Source organism: Pantherophis guttatus, chromosome 5, assembly GCF_059756535.1.
Source record: "Pantherophis guttatus breed Tessera chromosome 5, ASM5975653v1, whole genome shotgun sequence".
Classification (NCBI taxonomy): Eukaryota; Metazoa; Chordata; class Lepidosauria; order Squamata; family Colubridae; genus Pantherophis; species Pantherophis guttatus.
The window spans coordinates 13,242,379-13,257,026 of record NC_142067.1 but is presented as its reverse complement, the minus strand read 5'-3'; the positions used below and the strand labels follow the sequence as shown (position 1 = coordinate 13,257,026).

The 14,648-nt window shown below is 42.3% G+C and overlaps 1 protein-coding gene and 1 non-coding gene across 14 annotated transcripts in view; both read right to left on the bottom strand.

Moving 5' to 3' along the window:
• CEP295 (centrosomal protein 295) overlaps window positions 1–14,648 on the bottom strand; it is a 54,700-nt gene that overhangs the window by 9,840 nt on the left and 30,212 nt on the right. For 7 of the 13 annotated variants that reach the window (XM_060686205.2, XM_087894599.1, XM_087894607.1 and 4 more), the window contains exons 13-21: window positions 13,891–13,991; window positions 12,771–13,755; window positions 10,505–10,679; window positions 9,042–9,194; window positions 7,618–7,848; window positions 4,560–4,666; window positions 3,496–3,643; window positions 1,819–2,043; window positions 845–999 (exon numbers count right to left, since the gene is read on the bottom strand). In XM_060686205.2, the coding sequence (XP_060542188.2) occupies window positions 845–999; window positions 1,819–2,043; window positions 3,496–3,643; window positions 4,560–4,666; window positions 7,618–7,848; window positions 9,042–9,194; window positions 10,505–10,679; window positions 12,771–13,755; window positions 13,891–13,991 (2,280 nt within the window). The remainder of the gene's footprint in view (window positions 1–844; window positions 1,000–1,818; window positions 2,044–3,495; window positions 3,644–4,559; window positions 4,667–7,617; window positions 7,849–9,041; window positions 9,195–10,504; window positions 10,680–12,770; window positions 13,756–13,890; window positions 13,992–14,648) is intronic. The other 6 variants (XM_087894600.1, XM_087894601.1, XM_087894605.1 and 3 more) reach the window with 2 other exon arrangements.
• Window positions 3,953–4,034, bottom strand: LOC117664476 (small nucleolar RNA U2-19). The gene has a single exon (XR_004591072.2). It is a non-coding gene; the product is annotated as a small nucleolar RNA U2-19 (small nucleolar RNA).

The window sequence follows — 14,648 nt, the reverse complement described above, 5'->3', positions numbered from 1 at the left end:
CAGGCACGTGAGCAGAACGCATGCATGGAAGGCCGGGTGCATGCACAGAAGGCACATGCACAAGCATGTGGAAGGCTGGGCACATGTGCGGAAGGCGGGCGCATGTGAGTCGGTGGTGAGAAACCCACCCCTGGGTATAGCATGAAAATTTCATGACAGGTGGCTTAAAACTGTTGGGAGTTTTCTCATCTTAACATATGGAGTTCTAGTGTTACTAATGATTTGGTAGAATTGGAACAACTGGGATTGAAATGGTGGCAGAACAGTTTTGCAACCATCATGCAGCAACAAAACTGTTAGTCCACTATACAACCATGTTATGTACTTCATTGTGACAACAAGTTACCTAGATACAGGTCATCTTCAACTTACGACCGCAACTGAGCCCCAAATTTATGTTGTTAAGTGAGACAGTTAAGTGGGTTTTGCTCCATTTTATGACCTTTCTTGCTGCAGTTGTTAAGTGAATCACTGCAGTTGTTCAATGAATAACACAGTTGCTAAGTGAATCTGGCTTCCCCCATTGCTTGTCAGAAGGTCATAAAAGGTAGATCACATGACACCCCCCCGGGACACTGAAACCGTCATAAATGTGAGTCAGTTGCCAAGCAGCTTAATTTTGATCACATGACCATGAGGATGCTGCAGTGGTCGTAAGTGTGAAAAATGGTCATAAATCACTTTTTCCACTGCTGTTGTAACTTTAAACGGTCACTAAATGAACTGTTGTTAAGTCGAGTCTTAGTTACCTATTTGCCATAATGAATGTACTTTTGAAGATAATTAAACCAGAGCTGACTTTTCAAAAGAATAATAATTCTCAATTTTCTTCATTCAAACATACCTTGCTTAAGTCTTTGCTGCCATGAGATATTCTGCACTGAGAAAGAGTTGAGGAGAGATCAAAGTCAGAACTCGGTTTCAAAGGCTGAAAAAGTTCACGGTGGAAATTTGGAAAATTTCTTTCAATATCAGTAGCATCAAGTCCAACCGTTGGATCTAAAACAAATGAAATGGAATTTCAGACAGTACCACACACATTTATTTGTGGATTGTTACTTTGCAGTCCCCATGAGAACTCTGTAAACTTAGGATGACCAAGTTGTATAGTAGGATGGAATCATAAAATTGGAAGTAAAACGACATGTGGAGTAAATAATAGGAACATTCGGCCAATACAAAAAACAAAAAAAAATTCTAATATTGTGTCAACAGGAAATACCAATTCGATGCAAATTTTCCCAGACTGCAAAATTCAGAGAGACAGCGACTTTAAAATGTAACATTAAAACAATAGTTTGAGGTCTATTGTGTAACTACAATTCTGCTGATCCACTACACATTGTGTGTGTGTGTATGTGTGCGCGCATATTTCGTACTGTGTAATAGAATACAGCATTAACACGTAAAAAATTCACAAAAACAGTATAGAGTGTCTATCAAAATAGAAAATCTCAGAGCAGTGAATTATTTTAAAAACACATTTCATGAGTGATGAATACAATTATGCATAAAATTAAATTATGTATGAGCAGTTACTGGGGCTGCTAAGCCCATGGCCGGATATCTAGATCGTTTAGTAATTGGACAGCAATGCCTTCAAAATGATGGAGTTCATGCAGAAATTCAGGGAACCTCTCGGGGAGGGGGAGGAGATTGGATTCCATCACAGTATGATGTAATTTTTGTGGGACGTTCCCATAATCCCAATCAATGCACATAGTAGAAACAGTATATTGCATGGGGAAACAATGAACAGAGTGTTAATTTTTCTGAATGCTTTGGAATATTCCATTTATTATCTTCCAATTCCATTACCATGGCCAGAAGATACATTACTCAGTGATGACCAGCTGAAATCCTTTCTGTATTTGTTTATTATTTGCTGGATTTTGCTTCCATCGTACTCCATTTCTTCAAAAGAGAGGCGAGAACTGGGATGCTTTGAGGAGTCATCAGATTTTTGTAGAAATGAAGGAGCGCTTGAGCTCTCCTTTGCTGGAAAGCTGAAATGGCTGATCTGTTCCTTGGCTGCATAGGAATCTGCAAAGCAATTGAAAATAATTCTCAACCTTATTCCAGTCAAAAAAACCCCAAACGTTTCCATTTGCAAGAACTGGGCGGTTAATGTCTCATATTTTCATATCAGGTAGAGCAGGGGTGTCAAACTCAAGGCTCGGGGGCCTGATCTGGCCCATGGGGTGCTTAGCTCTGGCCTGCGGGGCCGCCCTGGAAACAGCAAAGGACCAGCCAGCGATGCCTCTGCCAGTGAAAACAAAGCTCAGGAGGGCCACAGAGGGTTGCTCACAGAGGGTTGCAGGAGCCTGTTGCAACCAAAAATGGAGTTCATGAGGACCGCAGGTGGCCGTCCCGAGCTCCGTTTTCACTGGCAGAAGGTTGCAGGAAGCCGTCACAGCCAGAAATGGAGCTCGGGTGCCAGTTTTCGCTGGCAGAGCTCTTGGGCCACCACAGTCACCCCCAACACAAGTGACATCGTGCTGGCCACGCCACTTGCCCCCCCCCCCCGAGGTCATACACAACCCTGATGTGGCCCTCAATGAAATGGAGTTTGACACCGCTGAGGTAGAGCTTCACAAAAATAGGTCCTAGCTCACTGCCTGTGGAGATTTTCAGTTCTCCTGGTCATAATTATCTCAAAGGTGCTTTTTCAAAAGGCAACTGGACTTTTTTTTTCCTTGAGGAAAAACAAGAAGAGTTTCGGTTTCTCATCCAAGAAACTTAATCGGTTGTGATGGCGGTGGGAATGGAAAGACAAGTACCGACAGTTGAGAAAAAACAGTCCAGTTGCCTTTTGAACAAGCACCTTTGAGTTCTCGCTCATTCTATTTTTTTATTTATTTATGCAAAATATATATATAAAAAAAGAGGCTAGGTCATTTTATTTGAACTTTTTGCTGTCATGCCCCAGCATATAACCTTTATATACTGTTGTTGCTCTCTTGCCCCATCTAGTGGCCGGAGAGACAAATATGCCCTGACATATGATCTTTATATACTGTTGTTGCACTCTAGCCCCATCTAGTGGCCAGAGAGACAAAATACCAAGTATATTGTTTGAAGCTGACCCAACTCATTTTACCCATCAGCCCGCACTCTCAAACCAAGTGCACGCTGGGAAGCCAGACTCCATTTTCCTTTAGCATTTGAGAAGACAGAAGCGCAAAGAAGAATCCATCTTAATCTGTGGCACATGGTCATCCAAGGACAAACCTGCATCCCACACACAGAGCATCGCTGGTGAGATTTAAATTACTTATATTTATTCATTGTTATGTCCAGCAGTAACACAATACTGCCTATCTTGTGTTTGGTTCTCATTGTATGTATCCCTATTTTCCCCAGTTTCACCATATCCTGTTCTTTCAATAAAGCATTCAGATCTACGCACACGGTCTGTTTTATTGGAGGATAGGTGGGTTCAGCTGCATGTCGAGCTGCACACATAATAACATATAGTGAGGACAGAACACTTACCTTTACCAGCAAGACTATTATCTGCGTTGTAATTTTTTATAAAGTTGGCCGCAGAAGGAGTCACTGAAGAAAAATAGCCAGGGGCTACCTGCTGTGTACAAGTTGTTGGAGTTAACAAACTCGGAGACCACGCATTTGAAAGTATTACCTAGGGGTGAGAGTATTATACATGAGTATGAGTACTGATTATTACAATCACAAGTGCCTCAAATCAAAACGTATTTCATTCTGAGCTCAGTTCAAGTGTAGAAACCTCCATGTATTCAATTGTCAGTACATGTCAGGTTCATCACTGCTCAGAACAGTCAATCTCATTCTTGCTCTTCTCCTCCATTCCCCTCCCCTCCACTTCCAGCAACACCCCCTCCTTTCTCAGACTACACTCACACACTCATTCATCACACACAAAACTCACAAATCATCAAACACACAAACACAGGTTCAGATTTGAATTGCTTCCCAGAACAGTATATAAATCAGGCACTGCAGATCAGCTGATCATTTTAGTGCTCATATTTGGCTATTTTTCATCACAGAGCCACAGTGAATAAGAGGCTCTCAGAGGAATAGTAAAGCAATTCAAGACACTTTTAGGGCTATTAAATGATTAAAAAAAATATGTATTTTGTACTATTATAAAATGCAATACGTCTTAGCTGTGTGTCTTTTAAAATGCTTTCAAGAAATGTAGTACTTTGTTTGCAAATGACTTAATTGAATCGGAATAAAGCTTAACATTTTTTTAAATATGACACTGTACTTCCATGCTGTTATTCACATAATATCAAATAATACCGTCTTTTCTGTATTATTTTTGCCATCTAAAAAAAATCTTTTTTTAAAAAAGGAAAATTGTAATGGAAAATATATGCAAATTAATGTGCAAGATGGAGCTTCTTAAGTAACATGAAATGTAAAACATGAACAGTCACAGTTCATGTGACTTCCAGGTTCAGAGTACTAACGAACAGTATTTAAAATGCAAAGATTAAAAGAGAACGAGATTGTTTTAAAGTAAATGGTACAATTATATAACATACTAAGCACTAGTTTTTATGACTTACTTGGCTGTTTGGCCTCAACGATGGATCAGGAGATGTAACTCTTCTTCCATTATCAGCAGAATAATTTGATAAATTTCGATCTGTAGAAATAAATTCTTTGGAGTGGACTGGATATAAAGAAGAGGAAGCAACGTGAAGCAGCTGGCAAGTGGCAAATCATGATGCGCTCAAGTTTAACTCTATGTGGTCACACAGACATATCATACTTTTCGGCATATAAGATGCACTTTTTATCCCCCCTAAAAGTGGGTGACAATTGCGAGGCGTCTTATACACCGAATGTTGCTGAAGCCCCGCCCACCTGCCGGCCCCCACCCTTCAGCCATTTTCGGCCTCCGTTCATTGCGTTTTCAGCCTCCGCACGCCCACATTTAGACCTGTTCCAGGCTGCGGGGATCACCACTGCTGCTGATCCCCACTGCCTGGAACCGGCCAAAAATGCGACATATGGAGGCCAAAAACAAGGCGTGCAGAGGCCAAAAACGCGATGTGCAGAGGCGATTCCTGCAGCTTGAAATGGGTCTAAAATGGAGCGTGTGAAGGCCAAAAACGCGATGCGTGGAGGCCAAAAACGAGACAAGCGGAGGAGGCGATGAGCTCTGGTGATCCCCACAGCCAGGAAGGCGATCCAACCGCCAATCAGCTGTTTGTGCTAAATCAGGCTGCAATAAGGTGCTGAAGCTGGCCAGGCTGTTTGCTGCAAGGCCGCTAGCCAGATGAATACCAATGGATGCTAGTAGGCAGAGGACAGATTTTTTTTCCTTGTTTTCCTCCCCAAAAACTAATGTGCTAATTAAAACTAATCTTATAATCTGGAGCATTTTATACTCTGAAGGATATGGTAATTCTATAAGTGATAGTCAACAATAATTGCAACAGTAACATACAGTATATCTAAGCAATGTTTCTCAAGCCTTGACAACTTTAAAATATGTGGATTTCAACTTGTCTTCAACTTCAATCCCACTCTGGCTGGGGAATTCTGGGAGTTGAAGTCCACACATCCTGAAGTTGCCAAGATTGAGAAACATTGCTCTATAGAGCTCTGAGTGTTCTGTTCCTATGTTTGCATAGAAAATTATCTAAATAGGGTTTAGAAATAAATGCAGGATATTCTTCAGAAACAGGGCCTTTCAACAATTTTGATTTACACTAAGGTAGATAAAAAAAAATGTTTACCTAAAAAAAGGGGAACTAAAGCAGTGGTAAAGTGAATCACTGCAGTTGATAAGTTGGCAACCTAGTTGTTAAGTGAATCTGGCTTCCCCATTGACTTTGATTGTCAAAAGGTCGCAAAAGGGGATCACATGACCCTCGGACTCTGCAACCGTCATAAGCGTGAACCAGTTGCCAAGCATCTGAATTTTGATTACTCCTTTCTGTGCTGTTGTAACTCTGAACGGTCACTAAGTGAACTGTTCTAAGTGGAGAACTATTGGTACAGGTAGTCCTTGACTTACATCCCTTCATTTAGTGACCCAAAGTTAAAAACACAGCTGATAATTGTGACTTATGACCATTTTTCACATACTGTTGCAGCATGATCATGTGATAAAAACTTGGACACTAGGAAACTGGTTCATATTAGACACAATCCTTATTTATTTGTTTGTTTATTTGTTTATTTGTTTATTTGTTTATTTATTTCATGTATTTATATGCCGCCCTTCTCCAGAAGGACTCAGGGCGGCGAACACAAGTTAAAAACATATACAACAAAATCCCATTTTAAACCAAATTAACTAATAAATAATAAATAATAAAACCCAGAATCAGAGTCAGCCTATTTGCTTGAACAGCCAAGTCTTCAGGTCCCGACGGAAGGAGCGGAGATCAGGAGCCGTCCGGAGCTCAGTAGGCAACTCATTCCAGAGGGTGGGAGCACCCACGGAGAATGCCCTACCCCTGGGCGCCACCAGACGACATTGGCTCGCTGTCGGAACCCTGAGGAGAGCAGCCCTATGTGAGCGAACAGGACGGTGAGAGGCAGGCAGGAGAAGGTCCTGCAAAAATCCCAGACCTAAGTCATGTAGGGCCTTATAGGTGAGAACCAGCACCTTGAAGCGGACCCAGAGAACCACTGGTAACCAGTGCAGCTCACGCAGGAGAGGTGTTATATGGGAGTAACGAGGGGCTCCCGTGCGGCTGCATTTTGGATCAGCTGGAGTCTCCGGGTGCATCTCAGGGGCAGGCCCAGGTAGAGGGAATTGCAGTAATCCAAGTGGGAAGTAACCAGGGCATGAGTGACAGTGAGAAGGTTATCTCGGTCCAGGAAAGGGCGCAACTGGCGCATCAGGCGAACCTGTGCGAAGGCCCCCCTGGTCACGGCCGTCAGGTGGTCTTCTAGGGACAGCCGAGCATCCAGGAGGACACCCAAGTTGCGAGCCCTATCAATGGGGGCAAGTTTTTCCCCACCCATCAAAAGTGATGGAGTCTCTGAAACCCGAGATGCCGGCATCCACAGCCGCTCAGTCTTGGAGGGGTTGAGTCTAAGTCTGTTTCTACCCATCCAGGCCTGCACCGCCTCCAGTTTTTGCGACCTTCTGAGAAGCAAAATCAATGAGGAAGCCAGATTCATTTAACACCTGTGTTGCTAACTAAACAACTTAACAACGGTGGCAAGAAAGGTTCTAAAATCTGGCAAAATTCACTTAATTGTTTCGCTTAGCAACAAAAATTTTGGCCTCAATTGTGGTTGTAAGTCAAGGACTACCCTGTGCTAGTATTTATTTACAGGGAAAATTGCTGTCTTTGGTGAAATCTTCTTATTCCCCTTTATTGAGATTTTACTCTTGTCTGTACCAAGTCTATAAAGAAAGGAAACGTTAAGGAATACGGTATAACCAGTTGTTGGAGCTTAATCGCTTACTAAAAGCGATGCCAATGCTTGTTAATTTTCTCTGGCAGTGATTACAGAATATTTCTTAAACATGGAAATACGCGCATGGATGTTTCAGAGAGTTCATTTTGATTACCGTTACTGACTTGATAAAAAATTTAATCCCACCACCGCTCCTGCTGAAAAGGAATCGTTCTCTCAAAAGGGAACTCTTCTCACCTGAGTCATACAAACCATTAGCCTTCCACATCGATTCATCGTGGCATGATCCTTGTACACTCTCTGGGCTTTGGCCAGAATCTAATTCTTTATCATCAGCCATAGAAATAGTTCTCAGCAGATCTATTTCTTCCTGTAAAGACTCAATTGGGCTTTTACCAGGCCGTAGTTTATCAATTTGGGGAGTGAGGAACGTATCTCCAGTAAGATGCTCTTTGTATCCTGAAATTTCTGTAGCAACAAGGAAAGGTGGATTAGAAAACAGCTGTGTTTGCTGCTCAACTGTCCCACTGGATTGGACAGAGTGGACATGCTCCAGATCCTCTCCTTTAAAATTGCCACCTAGAGTGATTTAGGACGTATATCTTTTTCGGGGTCCCTACCCTAATGGAACGTTCTTCCCCTTGAGATACATTAAGACCTCACTAAATGTCTATGGAGATTCTCAGCCATCCAGGTCATGGTTGTCCCAAAGGTGCTTTTCTGAGAAGCAACTGGACTTTCTGCTTTTTCTTTGTTTTAAAAACTAGTTAAGTTTTAACTAGGAGCCTGGTGGCACAGCAGACTAAACTACTGTTAAAAGTAGCATTTAGCTGCCAGCTGCCTGCAATTACTGCGAGTTCAATTCTCACCAGGCTCAAGGTTGACTCAGCCTTCCATCCTTTCAAGGTAGGTAAAATGAGGACCCGGTTTGTGGGGGCAATAAGTTGACTTTGTATAAAATAGAACACAGCTTAGGAGGGGCCAAAAAAATCCCTACTGAGCAGGTATATACAAAAGTATGAAGGCTATTGCTTATTGCATTGTAAGCTGCCCTGAGTCTCCGGAGAAGGGCAGCATATAAATCAAACTAATAAATAAAAAATAAAATAAAAAATAAAATGTTGCTTTTCACAAGTTGCCAATAGTATATCTATGCTTATGAATGATGCATCAGTTATCAACCATCAATAATATATTGTATCTTATGTTTTTTCCTTGTTCTTGACAATCAATATAACTAATGAGAAAACGAAGAAGCATGAGACAAATCAGGGTATCCTAAAACGTGCATCATAGCAAAGCAAAACTGTATTTTTTCCTAATCTAAAGGAGCATTTTCCCATGTACATACACAAATCTTTTATATAAACAATCTTCAAGCTACCACTAAGGCACAGTAACTGTACAGAACGAGTCACAATGTCAATCTGATAAAAACACTACCAAGGTATTCCAAAATGAGCTGTGTTTAACATAAGGCAAGCTGATGGACAGGAAAGAAATAGGAAGGGTAGAATTGAATTGAAAGAGATATTGGTGATCTCTTCCAGGGTGCCCATCACTGTTTCAACAATATGCTTTTGCAGTTAAATGAAATGAAGTAAGTGCTTCAATGCAGAAAGAGACGCGATTTTGATTAGCGGTACGCTGTTAAAACTCACCTGCAGTGGAAAATCTGTCGCTCCTTGGTGTGTCAAGTTCTTGTATAGCACTGAGTTCATGCTGCTCCAAATCGAGTCCTGGTTTTACTTTGACCAAAGGTGGTTTTGAAAGTCTCTGTTTCTCTTCTCTAGACCACATGCTCTGAAATGGCCCTACAAGGTAAAAATACAGAATGTTCAGATCCAGAATTGATGTGACTGAGACTTTCCTAGTTAAATATATATATTTTTGTGATGAAGGCTGTTCTCCCTGGAATATAAGGATAACGATATTGATATTGATGTGTGCTATCTATGTGTATTTACCCATGTGGTATGGCTGTAATATTATTATTTATCCTTATTATCTTCTTTCTTCCCCCCACTTATTGGTATGATGATAATAATGGTGATGCTATTGCTTTGCATGAGAGTTTCTGTGCCAGAGATAAATTTATCACCAGCTATAGAAATAGTTCTTAGCAGATCTATTTCTTTCTGTAAAGATTCAGTTGGGCTTTTTACTTTTATTGGACTGTAGTTCATCAACTTTGGGAGTGAGGAATACATTTCCAGTAAGATGCTGTTTGTATCTTATTATTTGACCAAATAAAGCATTCATTCATTCCACCATTCCTTCCATCATTTATTCATTCATTCATTCAACCATTCCTTCCATCATTCATTCATTCATTCATTCAACCATTCCTTCTATCATTCATTCATTCATTCATTCATTCAACCATTCCTTCCACCATTCATTCATTCATTCTGTCAGGTTTCGATGTCGTCTCAAATAAAATAAATTGCATTTCCAAACAGTCTTTGAAGAAATCTTTCATTTTATTAAGCACAACAACCTGTCCCCGATCGTGGCGTAGCCAACTCTGACTTTCTGACCCCAAACCTTCCCTTTCCGTTCCCCAGTTCTCTGCGTCTCATTGGCCCTCTTCCAAATCACTCTCCCCATATCTACTACTTAAGCTCCCAGGAATGTCCCCCCTCCCATCTCATCTCCTAGGGGATATTAACTTCAGGGAAAGTAAGTAGGTGAGAAGTCAAGCGTCCTCTTGCCAGCTGCCCCCTCTTCTCCTTCTTATGTCAGCACTAGAGTAAATGCAGGTTGAAGTGCTGACACATTCATTCATTCATTCATTCAACCATTCATTCAACCATTCATTCATTCATTCATTCAACCATTCATTCATTCATTCATTCATTCATTCATTCCACCATATGCTGTACTGACTGTGAAGACAAAAGTGACAATGGTCTGACCTGAACTCAAACCATTATAATGTATCTCCAATGAAATTGTCTTTTATGAAGGCTCTTCAGTTTCAAAAGGAATTGGACAGGTCAGGGTTACTGGGCTAGAAACACAAATTTACACTTGTCCATTTCCATCAGAAGAATCTCAGCCAAAATATTTAAGAACCACCAGTAAAACAAAGAAAGCATCACAACATTCAACAAGCTCTTACCCATTTTTTCCACTGAATTCACTTCTTGAAACAAAGAATCACTTTCTGCCTGGCTGTTCATATCATCGAAGTGCTTTGGGTTGCCATCTTCTGCTTCGTTAAGGAGGACGCTCAGCAAACTGAGGCTGTCGGGTTTTGCCTCTGTCACATCGCTGCATGGTCTTAACTGCGAAACCTGTCAAGAAGAAAATGACGTCTTTTCTGATGTAAACACCCAATGTACTGAGAGTAATGTCCAATCACACAAGGCGACTTTCCTTCATTCTATGCCGTGTTGCAAAACCAGGTTGGGTTAAAAAGTCATCCAACATTCTCGAGACCAAGATGATGGTGGGTTTTATTAGAGGAACCTCTAGTTGTTGGGTTTTTTTTTAAAAAAAAATGTTCAAAGCTTTAAACTTAAAGAGTATGAGCAATTGGATGACCATAACACTAATATAGGGGTGTGAAACTCAAGGCTCGCAGGCCGGATCCGGCCCACAGGGTCCTTAGATCTGACCCGCGGGCCCGCCCTGAAAACAGTGAAGGACCAGCCCACGGTGCCTCTACCAGTGAAAAGGGAGCTCAGGAGGGCCGCGTGCAGGCCTCCCTGGCTCCATTTTCAGCCGTTACGGCTTCCTGCAACCCTCTCCCAGTGAAAAGGGAGCTCAGGAGGGCCACGTGCAGGCCTCCTGGGCTCCATTTTCGGCCGTGACGGCCTCCTGCAACCCTCTGCCGGTGAAAACGGAGCTCGGGAGGGCTGCATGCGGTCCTCCCAGGCTCCATATTCACTGGCAGAGGGTTGCAGGAGGCCGTCATGGCCAAAAATGGAGTGTCAATGAATGACATTGAGCAGGCCATGACCATCCTGGCCACTCCCATCCCCCAGGTCAAACACAACCCTGATGTGGCCCTCAATGAAATCAAGTTTGACACCCCTGCACTAGTATATGAAGCTATCTCCAAGACCTTCAGAACATTTTAAAATATACAATGAATTTTAAAAACGCCTCACATTTCATGGGCAGCGAATATTGTTAAAACCTGTGATCCTACATAAAATCTTTAGAAATATTGGCTGTTTTGGATTTTGTTTGAAAATTTAGCGCCCCACATGTAATGTAACACCCAGGGACTGAAAGAGTAACCAACCCTGGAATTAAAAGATAGTTGTTGCATTTAACAGAATTTCATAAGAAGTGGTTCTAGGGCTGCAAGCTAAGCATCAGATTGAACTCCCTCTGCTGATTTGTTACTCAAACTACGATCTGTCTTTTCTGACAGTCGGAGAGAAAATACACTAGAGGTAACCAGTTGTTTCAAAAATGCAATGGATGAGTTTGATAATTGCTTCCAAAAAAGTTAACTTTGACTGGAAGTTAACTTGGAAGACCAAGGAAAATGGCATTTCCCTATTTCAAAATATCCAGAAATTGCAGAGCACTATGGCTAACTGAAGTCAGTGTCAGCGTTCCAGAAAACCATTAGGCCGGAAGCTTTCATGCTGCCAGTCAGCTTTTCAGTTGAGCAGTAGTGGCCAAAGTTGTGGAAACCTTTTGGGAAAAGTGTATTTTTGAGGTTTGATGGCTAATAACACCAGGGGTTTTTTTGGAGTTTCAAGATAATCCTATTCCATTGCTGGAATGGCCTGGGAATAGCCCAGACCTTAACCCAATGGAAAATCTATGGAGCTGACTAAAGAAATTTGTTAGTCAGAAGCGACCCAGCAATAAAACCCATTTAATAGAAATAAACATTTAATCTTGGTTTCACATTAGAACAGCTGCAGAACTAAAAGACTTGATTCACTCCATGGGAAGACTTTGTTAAGGCCGTAATTCATGCTAAAGGTTACCCAACTAAGGATTAACTGACATGGTGATAATTTTTGTATATCTCGTTTTTTTCTATGGTGATCATTTTTGTACATCTCATTTTTTTCTACGTGTTTCCCTTGTCTTCTTTATACTGTAACTGTTATTCTAATAGCAAATCCTTCATAAAAGTTATCACATTACATTCTTGATTAAATTATCTTTCCATTGATATATAATTTTATGGTACTACTCCCCCAAAAAAGTGGTGTTATTAGCTAGTTTTAGAAAATACACTTTTCCCAAAAGGTTTCCACAATTTTGGCCACTACTGTATGGAGGACCCATTAGAAGCAAATGAGTTTTACGTGTCAACTAACAATGGAAAGACAACTTAGAAAGGGGAGTTTTTCTTTTAGAATTACTCTGATGAGACACCTGAATGTTTCTTTGTCTTGCGCTAAAAAGCATACCCGTTTAATAATGTCTCTTAACGCTTCTTGCTGTTGCTCCATTTTTTCTTTCAGCTGGGCATGCCTCTGGAGCAGCACGTCCTCTTGTATTTTCTGGCGAAACAGAAGGGTTTCCCGTTGCTCATCCAGCTGTTCCTGCAGATGTTTCAGGTGCTCCTGCTGAACTTCAATGCTCTCGGAGGAAGCCAGCAGGTGGTCTCTTAGCTCTACTATATCAGAACAACTGGACAAAACGTCACGTCCCTTTTTCGATGCCGAGGAGGACTCCTGGAGGCCCTTGATCTGAGCCATTATGGGAGGCGGCGAGGAAGAAGTCGAATGCAAAGGAAGATGGCGGCTCTGGTTAGAAACTGTGTTTATCCTGCTCTCCCCGGGAATATCTTGGTGCTTTAAGAAGGTTGGCAAAAGAAGCTTTTCAGCTGGAGGTTTGTCAGGCATAAGAGTTTTGGACAAGAGGGTTTCTGAAGGCCCCGGAGCATCACCTGCAGGTAAAACGAATCGGGCATTTGGAATACAAGCAACAGGTTGGGTGATAGCCGAGGTAGCCTCAGGTCTTGGCGATAACGATCCAGACATCTTGTGAAATTCCAGTGAATGTGCCACACTTGTTCCCAATACATCCGGTTTATCTTTCTCTTGAGGTGAAGAGGATCCTTGCGCCAAATGAAAACATCTTTGATTTGCCTGCATTTGCTTTTCGGAATCAACCGTGGGCTGGGCTTGCCCCTGCTCCTCATTTGTCGGCCACGATGGTGCTAGTTCTTGAACGGAAACTGTCTCAGGTGGCTTGTAAGCCGTTGCTTTCATTCTCTCCGGTTGATGCAACTCCTGTGCTTGTGACAACGGAGCAGGGAGAGAATTCAGGTGTGCAAGTCTGTCTACGGGATTTAACAGCGCCCTGGAAACCGACTGAAATCTCTGTTGCAGTTTATTCTGATATTCTTCTAATTTTCTTCTGGCTTCGTCCACCGATTCTTGATGCATCCTGAAACAACATGCATATTATTTGATCAAAACAGAACAGCATTCTAAGTGTCAAAGAAAAAGTGTTAATAAGCAAGCCCAGAATTTACATTTTGACACATACCCCCAATACCCCACCCCCTCAAAAAAACCCCACCTGTTTTGCACCAATAGACGTTGCTGACAATCATGAATCCTCTTTAGATGGTCATCCTCTTTGGGAAACCAGGATACCTGTGGCTCCAGGGCAACGTCAGTCTAAAGAAAAATTAAATTAAATTAAAATAATTAATTGCTTAATTAATTAAAAATGAAATCAAGTAACTTCAAACACTATTCAAAAAAAAATAATGCATTGCAATAGGCATGTGGAGAAATATAATTTTTCTACCAAAGCAATTTCCTAAAGCAAAGTGAGGTTGGCTTCATCCAGTGATGGAATTCCAATTTTTTTACTACTGATTCTGAGGGCGTGGTACGGCTTGGTGGGCGTGGCAGGGGAAGGATATTGCAAAATCTCTGTTTCCACCCCACTCTGGGGCCAGCCAGAGGTGGTATTTGCCGGTTCTCCAAACCAGTGGTCCCCAACCCCCGGTCCGCGGACCGGTGCCGGGCCGTGGAGTACCTGGCACCGGGCCGCACAGCGGCCGGGGGACATGAACGCTGCAGCGCACGGCCCAGGAGCCTTTGCGCTGCAGCGTTCATGTCCCCCGGCCGCTTTTGCGCACTGGGCCGTGCGCAAAAGCTCCTGGGCCGTGGCCCCACCCCTGCGCGCGCTCAGCGGGCCGTGGCGTTAAAAAGGTTGGGGACCACTGCTCCAAACTACCCAAAATTTCTGCTACCAGTTCTCCAGAATCTGTCAGCACCTGCTGAATATCACCCCTGGCTCCATCCCTGTTAATTCTTTGTAAGTTC